The 14,725-nt window shown below is 38.5% G+C and overlaps 1 protein-coding gene across 1 annotated transcript in view; it reads right to left on the reverse strand.

Annotated features, from left to right (window-relative positions):
- The window catches only part of PLCG2 (phospholipase C gamma 2), a 65,628-nt gene that overhangs the window by 33,172 nt on the left and 17,731 nt on the right, over positions 1-14,725 (reverse strand). Inside the window, exons 3-8 of the mRNA XM_086758065.1 lie at positions 11,025-11,165; positions 8,335-8,428; positions 6,818-6,865; positions 2,490-2,574; positions 1,656-1,739; positions 148-191 (exon numbers count right to left, since the gene is read on the reverse strand). Coding sequence (XP_086614191.1) covers positions 148-191; positions 1,656-1,739; positions 2,490-2,574; positions 6,818-6,865; positions 8,335-8,428; positions 11,025-11,165 — 496 coding nt within the window. The remainder of the gene's footprint in view (positions 1-147; positions 192-1,655; positions 1,740-2,489; positions 2,575-6,817; positions 6,866-8,334; positions 8,429-11,024; positions 11,166-14,725) is intronic.

The raw sequence follows: 14,725 nt of genomic DNA on the forward strand, positions 1-14,725 counted from the left end.
GTTCACCTTTCTGAACACAAAAAGATGTATCATTTCCTTTCACTTACTAAAGCATCAGAACAAAAAAACAGTGATGAAATTAAAAAACAATCCTGCAGCACTACAACCTTATGGAAATGTGGAAAAATAATACAAATTAAGTCTCACCCAAGAATGAACACAGAGGAATCCTTTTTGAATTCATCAAGAATCTTAAAGCAAAAACAAACAGAAAAAAAAACAAACAAAAAACACAAACAAGACAAAAAAGATAAATAATAAAAGAATATGCAATTTTCTATCTAATTCCATATAATAATGTCCATTGGTTTGCAAAAGGGAAATATACACATTTCTGCTCTAGAGAGGCTGCATACAAATCAGCAAGATACATTTTGAGTTAAATGAGTAAGAAAAAAACATACTGCCAAGGCTGGCAACTGCACTTCAGGCCTTTCAGTGTGAACACACGCAGTCCTCAGGCAAAAATTTGCTATTGATAAGGCGCCTCACACACACAATCAGTCAAGTTTCTGGGGAGCTTTTATTGTTTGATATCCCAAGAAAACTGGAATTGCATATCATCCATCACTTTTATTCATGTGAATATAAATTGCTTCCAGCCTGGAGCAGCATAGTTACAGATCACAGGAAACTTATCAACTGGCCCAAAGCAGTTGTTGAGCAAACTGAGGAGTTTCTTTGAAATGATCCACACAGAGCGATAACAAGAGTTTAAGGAAGTCAGATAGCCTCCTTATTCTGTGTTTTATTCTTCAACTTTCTGCTCGAGCTAAGTAACTAGACTGTCACATGCAAAACTAAATCCTTGTCCGTAAATGCAGACTCTTATTACTTCACAGTAATTTCAGCATCACTTTTAAACAGCACAAGAAAGGTCTATTGCCAAAAGAGACAGCACTGACTTTCACTATCAAAGCTTCTACTTTAGCAACTGCAAGTTGAATCAACAATAAACACGTCATCAACAAAGACATTTATGCAAGCAATTTCAAATTATGTGTTTTCACACAATTTTAAAGGGTTCCTAATTTCAGAGTCACTAAATGGATGCAGTTTCCACCAACTTAATGAATCTCTGCAACAAATACATGGAAACAGTAGTTAGGCAGTTGCCTAAATAAATCAGTTAAAATGTAATTTTCCTGCATTCATGCCTCCCAAGGACTGCCCAACGTACATCTTGTAATGGACTCACCACTGGTAATCTCCAAGTGTGAGAGACAAGAACAATAGCTGTTATTTGATGCTCAGGACACATCCCCATGATTTACAGAATGTTCTCAGCGATAAAAGATGAATAAGAGTATGGAAAAACCTTGCTCCTATCGATAAATAGATCAGCCACGCGTAATGTAAAGATATTCTACATCCTGAATAAAGTCACAAAAAAGTTCTTCCTAGAAACCCCATTATATCTGTGCTATCTCTGCTACCAACACACAACAAGCAACATGAATTAATCTTCTTAAGCCAATTGCTGATAGCGACTGTTATCTACACATCAAGTACAGTACTATACCCTTTTTCTGTTACTATACCTTTTTTCTGGAAAAAGGAAAATCAGTAACAAACAAAAAAAAAAAAATCAGCACTCACTCTTTATTCTGACCAAGCAGTTTAACGGTATGAAGACTACTTATGAAAAAGCTTACCGATTTCTGTTGTTCAAACATTATTTTCTTGTAAAACAAATGAAATTGTTCAAAACTGAGCTCTTCCTTGTGAGCACCTATTTCCTACAACAGAAAGTAGCACGCAGTGAATTCAGAACTCCCTGAACGGCATTTGCACAGTAAACAAGTTACTCTTACTCCAGCTGCCACTCTCTCACACATTCTGTTCAACTTCATCCACTTTAACCACCTATGATTTTTAAACTTTTTTTTTAATAATAATACAAACAAGTAAAGAGATTCTTGGTTTGTGACATAGTGCTCCTAACCCATATCTTTGCTCTTGCATTTGCACCCTGCCTCCATTTCCACTGTTACTGGGAGTGAAGTAGTGCCTCATTCAGTCACTGCTAGCTGGAGCAACAGCGCGAGAATGTATGCTTTAAGGGTGGAAAGTTAGAAAGCAGGAAAAGGTGGAGATATTAAAATTCCTGTAGAAATGGAAATGACCTTCAGAAGTTATTAATATTAGAATGTTGCACTGAAGAGGTTACTACTTGATATTGAAAAAAAAAAATCTTTTTCTCATATATGAATTTTATCTTAAACATAAAAGAGATTCCTATGCACTTGCATAGTATCAGCACAGGAGCTCAAAACCCAGTGTTGGCTTCAGTCAACTGTACAACAAAAAGAAAGAACATTTATGTCTGTATTTTCTTATAGCTTTACATAAAGGCAAAGCCAAGCTGAGAGATTAACCAATCTAATTTATTTAACTGTACATCAAGCAAAAATATAGGCAGTATCCTAGGAAGAAATAACAACACTTATCAGAGAATACCGAACAGATAGAAGTTATCAGGTAATTACCACAAATTTATCCTTCAAGAACTTCACGCTGTTCACTTTGAAGTTTACTTGGGGAAGGACAGTTTTCAGCTCTCTAAGACTAATACTGGGGGAAAAAAAAAAAAAGAGAGATAACAAAAACCTCACAGTTCTGCTTTATCTAGTCAGCTACTAATATATTTTCTATCAACACAAAAACGTGTAGGGGTCATCTCACATTACTGCAAACTTCTATAAACATAACACCTACACATGAGCAAGCTAGACTTCTTCTAGTTAGTGGAGAGAAATAGGCATTTCAATTAATTTGGGCATCCATATTAGGATGAAAAGAACCATGCTGCAGACACACCCATTTCTCTCTATTAACAATTAATCAGATCTAGATGATCAGCTCAAAAGTAGATGTTTAAACATGGCCAGATGAACTGCAGCCTTTCTTCCATTGTTGCAGTTCCACTGAAACTGGAATACAGACACAGAAAACATTATACAAAGGATATACCAAAAGGATTGGCAGAAACTGAAAATAAAAAGCTTCAGTTTTCATTACCATTATAACCTTTTTCCCCAGCTGTTATTCACTTGGATGGTAAAATTGATTCGCAGCAGCAAGATCTCCCCCTTCTCCAACATCTGAACATGACCTCATCCTCCTCTCACAACCAAGTCTCCCCAGAGAGGATTGCCTTCCAGGTTCATTTACACAGACCTGCTGACCCTTTCTACAGAGTTTGGGAATGTCCAGTGATATACCAGCAAAACTTCAAAAAACAAAGTTTTCTAGGTATCAGTAAGACCTTTCAAATAACACATATTTATTTCAGATTTTAAGCAACATAGTGCTTACATACAGCAAGTATTTAAGCAGTACTTACACAGAGTTAAATTCATTAATCACTGCAACACTTTCTGGCCACACATACTTTCTGGCCACACATCAAATCATGTATACATCAAACTTCTTTTGTTGAAGGAAGACTTTGTGTTAGAAATAAACCTTTGAATAGCTTCTTTCGAAAACTTCAATTTCCTTCACATCTTCCAGTCTTCTGATCAACTCCAGCTTTTATTCCAGTGTCCCCGCTGCCACTGCCATAGCATCCTTCACTGCAAGCTCAGGGCAGCTCACAGTATCTACTATACTTATTATCAAAATCGAAACAGGAGGTAGGGGAATGCTACTATAACTCCTGCATGAACAGAGAGAGGGGTGATTTCTAAAGGAGCTGGGTGTCCAAATGCTTTAAATCTGCCATAGGTACAGGTCAGCCAATCTAACAGCTCACTGCTGTTACAAGAAGCAAACCCAACTCCTTTCTTTGTGCCACACTCTATTCTCCTGTTGCTATGGTCCCACTGCTTCAATAGGCCAGCTGTGATGCTTATCACACCGTCTGCTAACCTGATTCAACTTGCTAAGTCACCAAAAACTATGTGGCCGAGAAAGAGATAGAACAAGTTTTCCACTGGCTTCATGAGCTCACTCAGCTCACCTCACGTCCAGACTAGTGTCATAGCCAGAATAATAAAAGAAGCTGGAGTGCCTGATTAGCAGCATGTAGAGATGGTAGAGGACAAGGAAAGAATGAGACGTCACTCATTCAGTACCACCAAGCTGGTACACCAACTCAGCCATCTCCCGTAGCTCCACTTTAGTCACCTGCTATTCAACTTGTCTTTGGATAGCCAAGAACGGAAATTAGGTCTCATGTTCTAGGACACAGACTCTGACTCCGGCACTGGTGTGACATCTCAATGAGAAAGACATGGCATCACAGTGGGACATGTGAAGGGCACAGAGGCAAGTCCTAGAGTGGAAGATAAGGGGAATCCATGGCAGCAAAAAGCAGCAGAGAAGAGTCAAGAGAATGAAGGCACAACATCCATGGTCCTACTGCCAATGCTGACAAAACATTAATGCAATACTAAGAGTACCTGAGAAAACATGGCTAAGGTACTCTGTCTTGACCTACAGTGCAATTCATAAGCCATTAACTCTCTAAAAACACAGGGTCAGGACAGAGTCACTTGAAAGCAACAAAAACAATTAGCACCTCGATGAAAGCAATACTTCTATTCTACCGTGTCCATACAAGCAGCTGCTCTGCGAGATATTCTCATCTCCATTGTGTAGAGAGGGAAGGAGGCAAAGCAAGAAGGAACTTAGCCAAAATCCATGCCAAAGCCAGATTAGAACTCAGGAAATTCCTGGCTTTCCGCCCTGTCGCCAGACCTCTGGAAAAAAAACACTTCTTTTAGGACTAAGAATGAGCACTCCGTTTATACCCTAAACACCAAGCACAAGTAATTTCCTCTGGCCAGACAACTGCAAACCAAAACAAAGAGCTGGGACTTCATTACCACTGGAAAAAACTCAACCCATGAAACAGGACTTGCCTGAAAGCCTAACCTTTACTATCAACCTCCCTAGAAACTGCAATACTAAATACAATGAAACTCAGTCCAAACTCCTTTCTTGAATTTTTCTAAAAGCATGAATCTATCAAAGATCAAAAAAATGCTCTCTCCACAGTGCACGTCCCCTTGATCCTAACCAGACTACCTTGCGGTGCTGAAACAATCCTAAAGCAACAAATGAAACCTCTTCAGCAGACATATACTGTCAGCCACAGCTTTTCTTTCCTAACATTTGCTTTTGCTTCATGATCCCCGCCAACATAACCCCACTGCAGGGCTAATTTTTCAGGATACATCAGGAGGTGTAAGCCAGTATCCAGTAAAGGATGGTACTTCCCCCTTCACTACTCTGATCAGCTTAGGAAATGCTGTTTTGAAATCGCACCTCAGCTTACACTGAAGCCAGCTGCACAATGCCACAGGCTGTGTGCAGAACAGTGTTATTTCCTGCAATAACAGTCTAATTCACTGAATGAAACATCATGCTTTATTTTGCTTTTAGGAAAAGATCTAAATTAGAGGAAACGTATGTACTTTTCTACACCGAATTGCACCTTAGAATAAAATGCATGTTTCAGACAAAGAACAAAATCATGGCGAAGTAACAGACAGGAGAGAGAAGGGGTTAACATTCTTCTTCATGTCACATGATTTCTGGCAACTCTAAGGAGAGGTATGCAGCTGAATTCATTTTTTTAAAAAAAGTCTCCTTTGTTGTGCAAAAGCTACAAACCCACATCACACATGGACTTGAAATGAAGTACTGACATTCAAACAAATACAAAGCTACACAACACACTGGGAGCTACAACCCATGGGACTTCTTTTACATGAGAAGCATCAGGTCAGAGGTGATTCTTTGGCTTTGGTCTATTCAAATATGTGGCAAAGAGATAAGCCCACGTAGCCAGGTCAATTGCTCAAAAATTAAAAAAAAAAAAAAAAAAGATTTTAAAAAAGAAAGATTGTGCCCTTATTCCAAACCACTAACTTGGCTTCCTTCTATATCTATCCTCAAGAGTATCTTCTGTTTCCACTGTTAAAGTAACTCTTCACACGGTACTAGCCTGTCACACCAGTAGTCCTCCTCTCCCCTAGTATCCTCAGGTATCTCTGCTATCTCCTCTTCCTCTGAATATTCTGTTCCATTCTTCTCATAGCCCTGACTTCTGCAGGAAGGAACTTATGTCATTGCCGGGACAGGGCTGTCTCTGGATATATCTGACACTGCTGCTGTGACTAGTTTCAAACTAGATACCACACATTCTAGCCATGTTCAGGCCCCATCAGGACTGAAACAAGGGAAGGCTAATCACTTAAACACCTGCCCTGGGTCTTCAGCAGCCCATGTTAAACTCTGCATGTGCAGCTGCATTATTATGAATGCTCAAATAAGCTTTTAAAAGCTGGTTCTGGTCTGTCTATTTAGAGTGTAGTCACTCCAGTGGAAACATGCCGCAGCAATGAAGGAGAACTGGTAGCATAGCTGCACAGGAAAACTCCCAGTGGGTTTTACAGTCTAAGCTGCTGGGCTCCAACCTGGCTATGAAAGGGTAAAGACCTCTAAAGAGCAAGCAATCCAACATACTGGCACAGCTGAGCTGAATCTCTACAGTAAGACTGTAAGAAGACAACTCACTCTCTCTTCATTCTGGCAGGCTAATTCTAGGCTAAAAGCTAAATTATTTATTTGTCATCACTTGCTTCCTCATTATACCACATATATGAACATGAGCTAGGGCTATGAATACATTGTGTTTAGCAAAAGGCAAAACTCAAGTAGTTAAAGCAAGAGTAAATACTATTTTCAGAGGTCTCATATTTCACATCTTGGACAAAGAATTATCTATTCTTTTCATTTCATTTCATGTTAGAATCTGCAACAAAATTTCAGTAAAAACAAACTGAACAAAGAGAGAGCTTCTTACCTATTTCTTCTAGTTTGATCAACAGAATAAATCTGCTTTCTCAGCCAGCTTTTGCAAAAGAGGGAAAAAAGAACAACAAAAAAGGTTTAATCTAAGAATTATAAAGAAAACAGAGTCAATGAAATATCAAAAATCCATAGATTATAGTAAATAGAAATATTTAAGAGTCAGAAGTCATCTTCTTTAATAAAGAAAAAAACATTTCCAGCATCTAAGGATTCAGCCAGTTTTAAAAACATATTTGTAAATATATACTTTTCTGCTGCTTAATACTGCATTTTAAAGCTACATAAACAACACAGGAAGGGGAAGGGCAGGCAGGACAGAAAAGAATGCACAACCAAAAGCTTTAAAAATACTAAGTGGACAACATGAGCCAAAACTTCAGCTAACCTAACCTAGAGTAACTCCATCAACATAATGACTTATGCCAGCTGAGGCTGCTGGCTCAAAGATCTGTTAGATGCATTAAAATTAAAAATTAGGGGAGATGGAGAAAGGTTTAGAGAATTTTAAATAAAATCCTCATTAAAGTGCATATCAGCTAATATACTATTAACAGCACTAATAGTAAATACAGACACACAATTTTGATCTAAAGGATGAATACAGTATGTCATTATTAAGCTTATCCTCAGTCTCTACGGGACTCACTCTGCTGCACAAACACAGCCTGGAACCCAGCAGCACTTCGTATAGCAGCTCGCTGCAATACCATACAATAGGTAAAAATAGATAAGAATGCTTTCTCCCCAACTGAAACAGCACGTAGGTAAAGACAACATCAACGTCAAAGCCACAATTTGGTCAAGTATAGCGAGCAAGGACAGGGTACATCCTCACAACAGGTAACAGCAGTGACCACAGACAAAAATGTCAGCAGAGATGAAAAGCCATCAGGTACAGAGACAGCATTAAAAGATTGTCAACAAAACTGGCATTCTGAGTGTGAGTAGTTTTGCATTGCCTCAGAAGCATTAAGGGTGCAGTTTCACCATCACATGGCTTGCTGTCCAAAAAAGTCCTTAAAAATGTTCATTTTCAGTCTGGCTCTCTGAGTCAGCTGATCACACTGTCATACAATGCAGTGTGTCCAAAAAAGAGGAGAAACTGCAAAACCACACTTCAGAATTATTGGGGGACAGGACACAAGGACATCTACTAGAGCAAGTCTATTGTGATTGCATAAGACATTTGAATTTTCCAAAAAGTCAACACACACTTACAGCAGATGTTCTTGTGACCTCATGAAGAGATTTTTTTTTTCTTGGTATACAGAACAAGGTAAATTGCACAGTAGTGCATGCAGCACAGTACAACTCCAGAACATGTATAGTGCAAAACCAACATGGAGAATTTCCATATGAGTTTTCTGTATCGTACACTAACTGGAGAGTACTTAGTCTTAAGGTAACTGGCAGGCACCACTTGTTGTACCTTAAAAATTTCTTTCAGATTTTCCACTTTCAATACCAAAGAAACATTAAGTCTCATAAAGTGAAAATATGTCCACATACCTCTCTGTGATCGCAGGTGTGGGAGCGCTCATGACCTCTAGATACAAGATATTCAAGCCACACAACCATTTATCAGCATCATCTTTAGAGTCAGCTGAAAGAAAAAAATACTATGAGAAATATCAAAACAAAATCAACACAAAACCAAGACAATTTGTGATGTGTAGATAAACCCTAGTATATAAAGCTGTTGATTAACCTTTCTCTTTCATAGATCTCATTGCATAGCTTCATGTTGCTAATAATAAAACTAATAAAAAACATCATAAATTTGGGAGTAGGAGGGTTAATTCTGGAAGTTCTTGTCAAAAAATATCTTCCTTTATAAGTTTGCTTATCAGGGTAGGCAAGTTTCAATATCTCACCAGGAAGACTATGAAACTGCTGCTGAGCTCTGGTAGTAACAAAATCAAAACTCATTTTCTTATCTTCTATCTCCAAAGTGGCAAAAGCCCAGGGACCTAGATCTAAAGCAAATTAAAGTGCAGTGACAAAAGAACTCAGTCCATTATAGCATAAAGCTAATTCACTATATCCCAGGAAATAAACAAAGAAAAATCGTGAGGTACTGGCTTTTGAAGGACATAACCACCTCCTGTCTAAATACAGATTGTCCCGAGTAATCTTAGGCAAGAGGAACAGGAAGGGAGCAACGTACAAAACTGGTGTAGCTTACAGAGAACATACTTAATGCAAGTTAAGTTTAAAAAAGATCTGAAATCCCCTACACAGCTTAACGCTACAAGCCAGGTACATCTTCCTCCCAGCCTTACAAACTGCTTTATCACTGTCTTGTTTTGTTTTAAACTTAGTTTGCCTTTCCATTTCCTAAACCAGAAGAGTCCTCCACATCATTTAACGTGATCACATTTGGCAGTGCTTCAACCCAACAGAAGCAAGATGATGAACTGCGTGCTTGCTATAACCTTCCCCAGGGAAGCTGAAATCAATTTTTTGGGCCTTGGATGACATGCTAGCATGACAGCCTTCAGCTGGGCAAAGTCCATCGCTTTAGCATGCTGGTTCTGAAATATCATTATGGCATTATTCAATTAAACCAGTTCTGAAAAATTATTTTCACACAGGAGCTCTAATCTGTGCAAATTCTTTTAACTGCCTTCAAAGTAAAACAGCTTCTCAAAAGATGAAGATTACATTTTATTTAAACATACTTTCAAACAATGCTTTATCCCCCAAGGATGAAGCCAGAGCCCAGCCTCAGGTCCCATGGAAAAGTTTTTCAATTACTTATAACTTTGGAAAGAACACCCAGTACCACTGCCAAACCAATTCTTCTCCCAGGACAATTCTGCCCTTTATGGCAGCTACCATTCCCTTTAAGTAACAATTATTTTATATTGTTTTAAGAAACTATGACAAAGCGCTTTAACAAGAAAAAGGATTTCCCCCTTAATTGAAAGTTATATAATGTTGTTCTGCAGTTCAGCATTTCAGCAACATATCTCATGGTACCAAGTGTTTTCAAAGTATTGGCAGAGACTTGGTTTTGAGAACCGCCATGGAGGAGGGGAAGGGGTGTTAGAGGAAATCAATCTAAAGTACCTGCCACAGCTGCACGTAAGCACAGCCATCTACTCAGATTTTTCACAGACTTCATCTAACAATGGTAAAACTTATCTAAAGTTAAAAGCTTGTAACAATGGATTAGTCACAAGCAGTCTTTAATTTCCAGTGCATCAGACTGAAAAAAAAAAACCAGTCCTTTAGTACTGCAATGTCTAAGCAATTAATTCAATTACAAAAAAAAAAAGCTATTACTGTTAAAATGCTTACAATGCACTTCTCTTTTCTCTCATTAAGATTTTGCAATGAATTTAACTATTTAAATGGACAAGTGTGTTATTGCACAGGACAGGGAGAACCACCACTCCAAATAAATCATCCATATGATTCTAAATCAACAATCCATCACAAGCTTTTTAGAAGATAAATCTCTTTGTAAACACCACTGGTTAGAAACAGCATTCAGCATGCACTGTAAGAATTTATAACCCTTTTCATTTCAAAATATTTGGGTTTGCAACCCTGGATAATCTCACCTGAAATAAGAAGTATCCTGTATCTGTGGAAAGGTTTGGGACACAACTTCCCTCTGTTTCACACAGATCTCTTCATTTTCAATTTAGCACTTTCCAATTTTATTTATGGTCCTCTAGTACTTCTTTAGAAGAGGTTTAGTAGAATTTTGTTTTTCCAAATTAGTTTGCAATTGCACATGGGTGATAGGAAAGTTTCTGTGATGCAGCTGTAGTCTAACTCTTTATGGCTATTGTTTCCAGAATCATTTTGGCCAGACTAAAAATGCCAAGGCAATATTCTGGCCATGCTGAAGACAATAGCAAATCATTTACTGACTTTGAAGAGGACAATGTCACCTCTGCTCTTCAGTGTTGAAAATGTTACTAGAGGTATTTACCCAGCAAAAGTCTAGCTTGCCAGAAATGATTGAGCAAACTGGAAACTACACTCACATGATACACTATTTGAAAGCAAAACACTAGAAATGCAGCAGAAGAGCTAAGTAAAAGGTCTATCTCCAGATTTCAAACATCTGGTGCTCTCCTGAACTGCAGAAGTCAAAACCGCAGTATTCTTTGCACTACCGTTCCATCAATATCATTGATTTGTTCAATCGGTGGGTTTAAAGAAGAAACAGAAGAAAAAAGTACCGGCTAAGCTTAGGGTGTTGAGGACAAACTGGGTGCCATAAAAAATAGTAAAGCAGTGTTCTTCTCTTTGCTTTGCTTTGCAACGCTCAAAGTCCTTTGAATTCTTTCCTGGGCGAATTTCTTTTATTTCCATCAGATCCACTGAAAGGAAACAACATTCAGTCAGTACAACTGCATTTACATTTCATCAGAGATTGAAACAATAAGATGAACAACTCAAAGCATGCATGCATATATAAAATATCTCTCTATATAAACTTACAGGTGTTTATTGGGCAAGAAATGCAAATTGCACCAGCTTGCAGTCCACAAATCCACAACTAAATATATTACTAACAGACAACAGCAGAGAAGGACCAAAAGAAGAAGAAAAATAATTCCTCATGTTTTTATCATTTCACTATCAGTAGTTATCCATAGACAAAGTGTATAGACATAGCTCCTTTGGCTTACAGGAGACGTGATTTCACAAATGGTATTTACTCTAAGCAAGAAACTTCAAATTGCCATGACAATTGTTTAGAGACAAAAAAGAAAAAATACAACAACTAATTTACCCACCTCAAAAATTATGCATCAGATCTTACAGAGTCAGCTAACCTTTTTAGCTAGTCAGCTAGTATAGTCACTAGCACTTGTAAGAAAAATATTTGAAGTAGGAATATAAAGAGAACATCCAGCCTAATAATTAAAATGTTTGTGAGCTTTCTCCTGGTCAACTCCAAAAAGATCTCTGTCATTGAACATAACCTGTGGTATCACTTCTAACTCATTGCTTTCTACAGAACACGTATTAGAGCACAGCAGAATGGGAACAGTGCACAAATACCCATTTTTCCAAGTCAGCTCTCTTTTTGTCAAACAATTGCTATATGGCCTGCATAACAGTAGTGAGACAGCACTGAAATAGAAATATGTGCACTCTCAAGATAAGATACTTATTAGAGAACTGAGGAAGTGGTTTTGTTCTGCCTGTGGCCCAGACAAATAAACAGCTCATCCCACTTCTGGACAGTCTTGACTTACAAGCTACAGGACAAAGAGTGAAGAAAAGCATTTCATGGCTGCTCTTGAAATGTGTTTATCAGACCTAGCAATACCCAAGGAAAATAGCTGAGGGTTTCTGTCCCTGCATTTAAGAATGCCACAATATAAAACCCTGGTTTTAAATGAGCACCTCATCAGTAAAAGAAGACAATTAATAACATAATGAAAAAGCAACCCTGCTGCCAACGGAGGAGGAGGAGCTGAATACTGGTTAAAGCTTCAGCCTGTGTAATGCTGGGTTTCTATGATGTCAACATGGAAAGGAGGGAGATACAAGCAAGGAAGTTCATCAATAAAATCCTGATAATGAAACATTAATTCATCTTGGAATTCCTTACTCTTTGCAAAGTATCCCAGGCCAAACTTTCCACCAGACACTCCTTTCTCCCAGTCATTGAAAAACTTACCTTGGGAAAATGGCACCTGAAAGGTTAACCTGAACTAATCATAGAATACAAGTATCTTTCTTAAACTTATTTTTTCCAAGCATAATCATCTTCAAGGTAGAGCTTTTAATGTCTCAACTTCTGTGTCTCAGCCACCCTCTGAAACCATGAAAACATCTTCCTGAGATCTGCACATCAGATTGGCCAAGGCCCCAAAATTTAGATGCAAACTTCTGAAATAAATTCACTACATGACATAAATAACCAGCAGCCAAAAGCTCCTACTGATGACTGTGATCCCTCTACCACCCAGAGTCTCAGTTACATCTCTAGCGGTGTGTCTGAATATGCATCCCAAAATGCTACCGTCTGAAAATTATCTAAGCTCAGCAATTCACATTAATATCAGCAGGGAAGAATCAGGACGCAGAGATAGAAAGTACCCAAATGGAGAGAGAAGGAGGTTTCATGGCTGCAATAAATGGCACTGGACTGTACACCACACTGGCTCATTGTAATCATGGGCAAGAGCAATCCCAGCCACCTCTTCTGCTTTCCCTTCATCCAACAAATCCCTGCTGAACAACACACTTTTAACTTCAAACTGAAGCACATCTTTCATTTCAGACTCCCACAAATCCACACCTATGAAACATCACACCATTAAGACCCCCTCAAAGTATAAACTATAAGCAGCGATAAAACAGATTTCACAACCTGTATTGCCGGTGTCATTTCAAGTGGCTCTTACCTCATACTGACCTCTGAAACAAACAAACAAACTTACTCATTGTCTCCCCTCAGTTACATTTTCTCACTACACTTCTTTTCCTTGCATTACAGCCTTTCAACCCTAGCATCTCATTCTCTTGTGTGAACATGATGTGTATATACATACAGGCAAAAGGATTTTTGCATGCACAGCTTTTACACTTGTAACCACATTATTGTTTCTCCGAATGGTCTTTGAAAAAGAGATTACTATACCCTAAGTGATAAACAGTCAGTAAACAGAGGAATGGTTCAGTAACAGAAAAAAATTGGGGGGGGTGGGGGGGGGGAAATGAGAGAAAATACTATACAAAAAAATCATCAAATTCAGAATTTTACACTCCTGTACTTTTCAGGCAACATATTATATATGCCCTACAAAATTCTGGCAAGACAGCATTATGTGTACTTAAATACTACACGAAACAGATGCACAAAACATAAATTTTATTAAGCATTCTTTAGAATTTTACAGAAAGAGATAATACATGTTACAGTTTCAGAAAATTAATAGAAACTACCTGTATATATTTTAACGCCATTTTATAGCATGGTTTAGGATGTATTATTCTATATTATTGAAAGCAAATCCAAAGCAGAAAATCAGAGAGGGAAAAAGAGAGACATGCACAGCAAACATCAATTTTGGTCTTGCACTAAGCTCTGCTGCCTCCCCAGGTAAGTTAGGGTTGCCTGGCTCCCTCCACATGATGTCCACTAAGTCCAGAATGGCTGATCCCAACTGAACCTAGAAAGGAACAGGCCAGGAAAAGCTGCAACATGTTTCAGACTCAGATAGTAAATCAACCAGTTGCAGTTACCATAAACTTTTTATAGCACAATCTGTCACTGAACAATTAAAACGTAACTTCATGCCCGTGCCAGAACTATAAGCACAGTGCCTCAGACACTGTCTTCTTACTGCCTTGAAGTACTGGAGCCTTCCTCCATCTCAATCCCACGTGCAAACTGCAGGGCTGTATTCTGATCCAGCTTCACAGACAGATATTCCTGGGGCCTGACACACCTGGAAAATGCACAGACCTGGACGTACGGATCTTGCGGCGTCAGATCAAATCCAATACACTTGCAGATGCGGTTTCCATCAAATAGTGCAAGAAGATTAATGTATTTCCCAAGGAAACATAAATCAAAGTACGCCCGGTAGAGAAGTTGACTCACACCCAGTAAGACAAGGAGGACACTCCCAACGCATTTGGTCCCCAGCCAAACAGTTAAGAAGTCCAGTGCCACTCTAAATACCCTACAATACTAGTTTACATTTCATCCATTCTTTTATGTGGCTATTTCCATGGGTTAAAAGGATCTCCTTAGCAGCCTCATCAGTTACCTACTGATTCTGACAACTCTCTCAAGTGGCTCTTTAACAAGACCGGACTCCAAGGCACCTTCAATTACCATCCTATTTCAGGCTCTGATCTGGACTTCAGTATTCATGGCAGTTCAGAGCCTGGAGCTGCTGATTTTCAGCTCCTG

This window comes from Chlamydotis macqueenii, chromosome 13, assembly GCF_036417535.1.
Source record: "Chlamydotis macqueenii isolate bChlMac1 chromosome 13, bChlMac1.mat, whole genome shotgun sequence".
NCBI classification, from domain to species: domain Eukaryota; kingdom Metazoa; phylum Chordata; class Aves; order Otidiformes; family Otididae; genus Chlamydotis; species Chlamydotis macqueenii.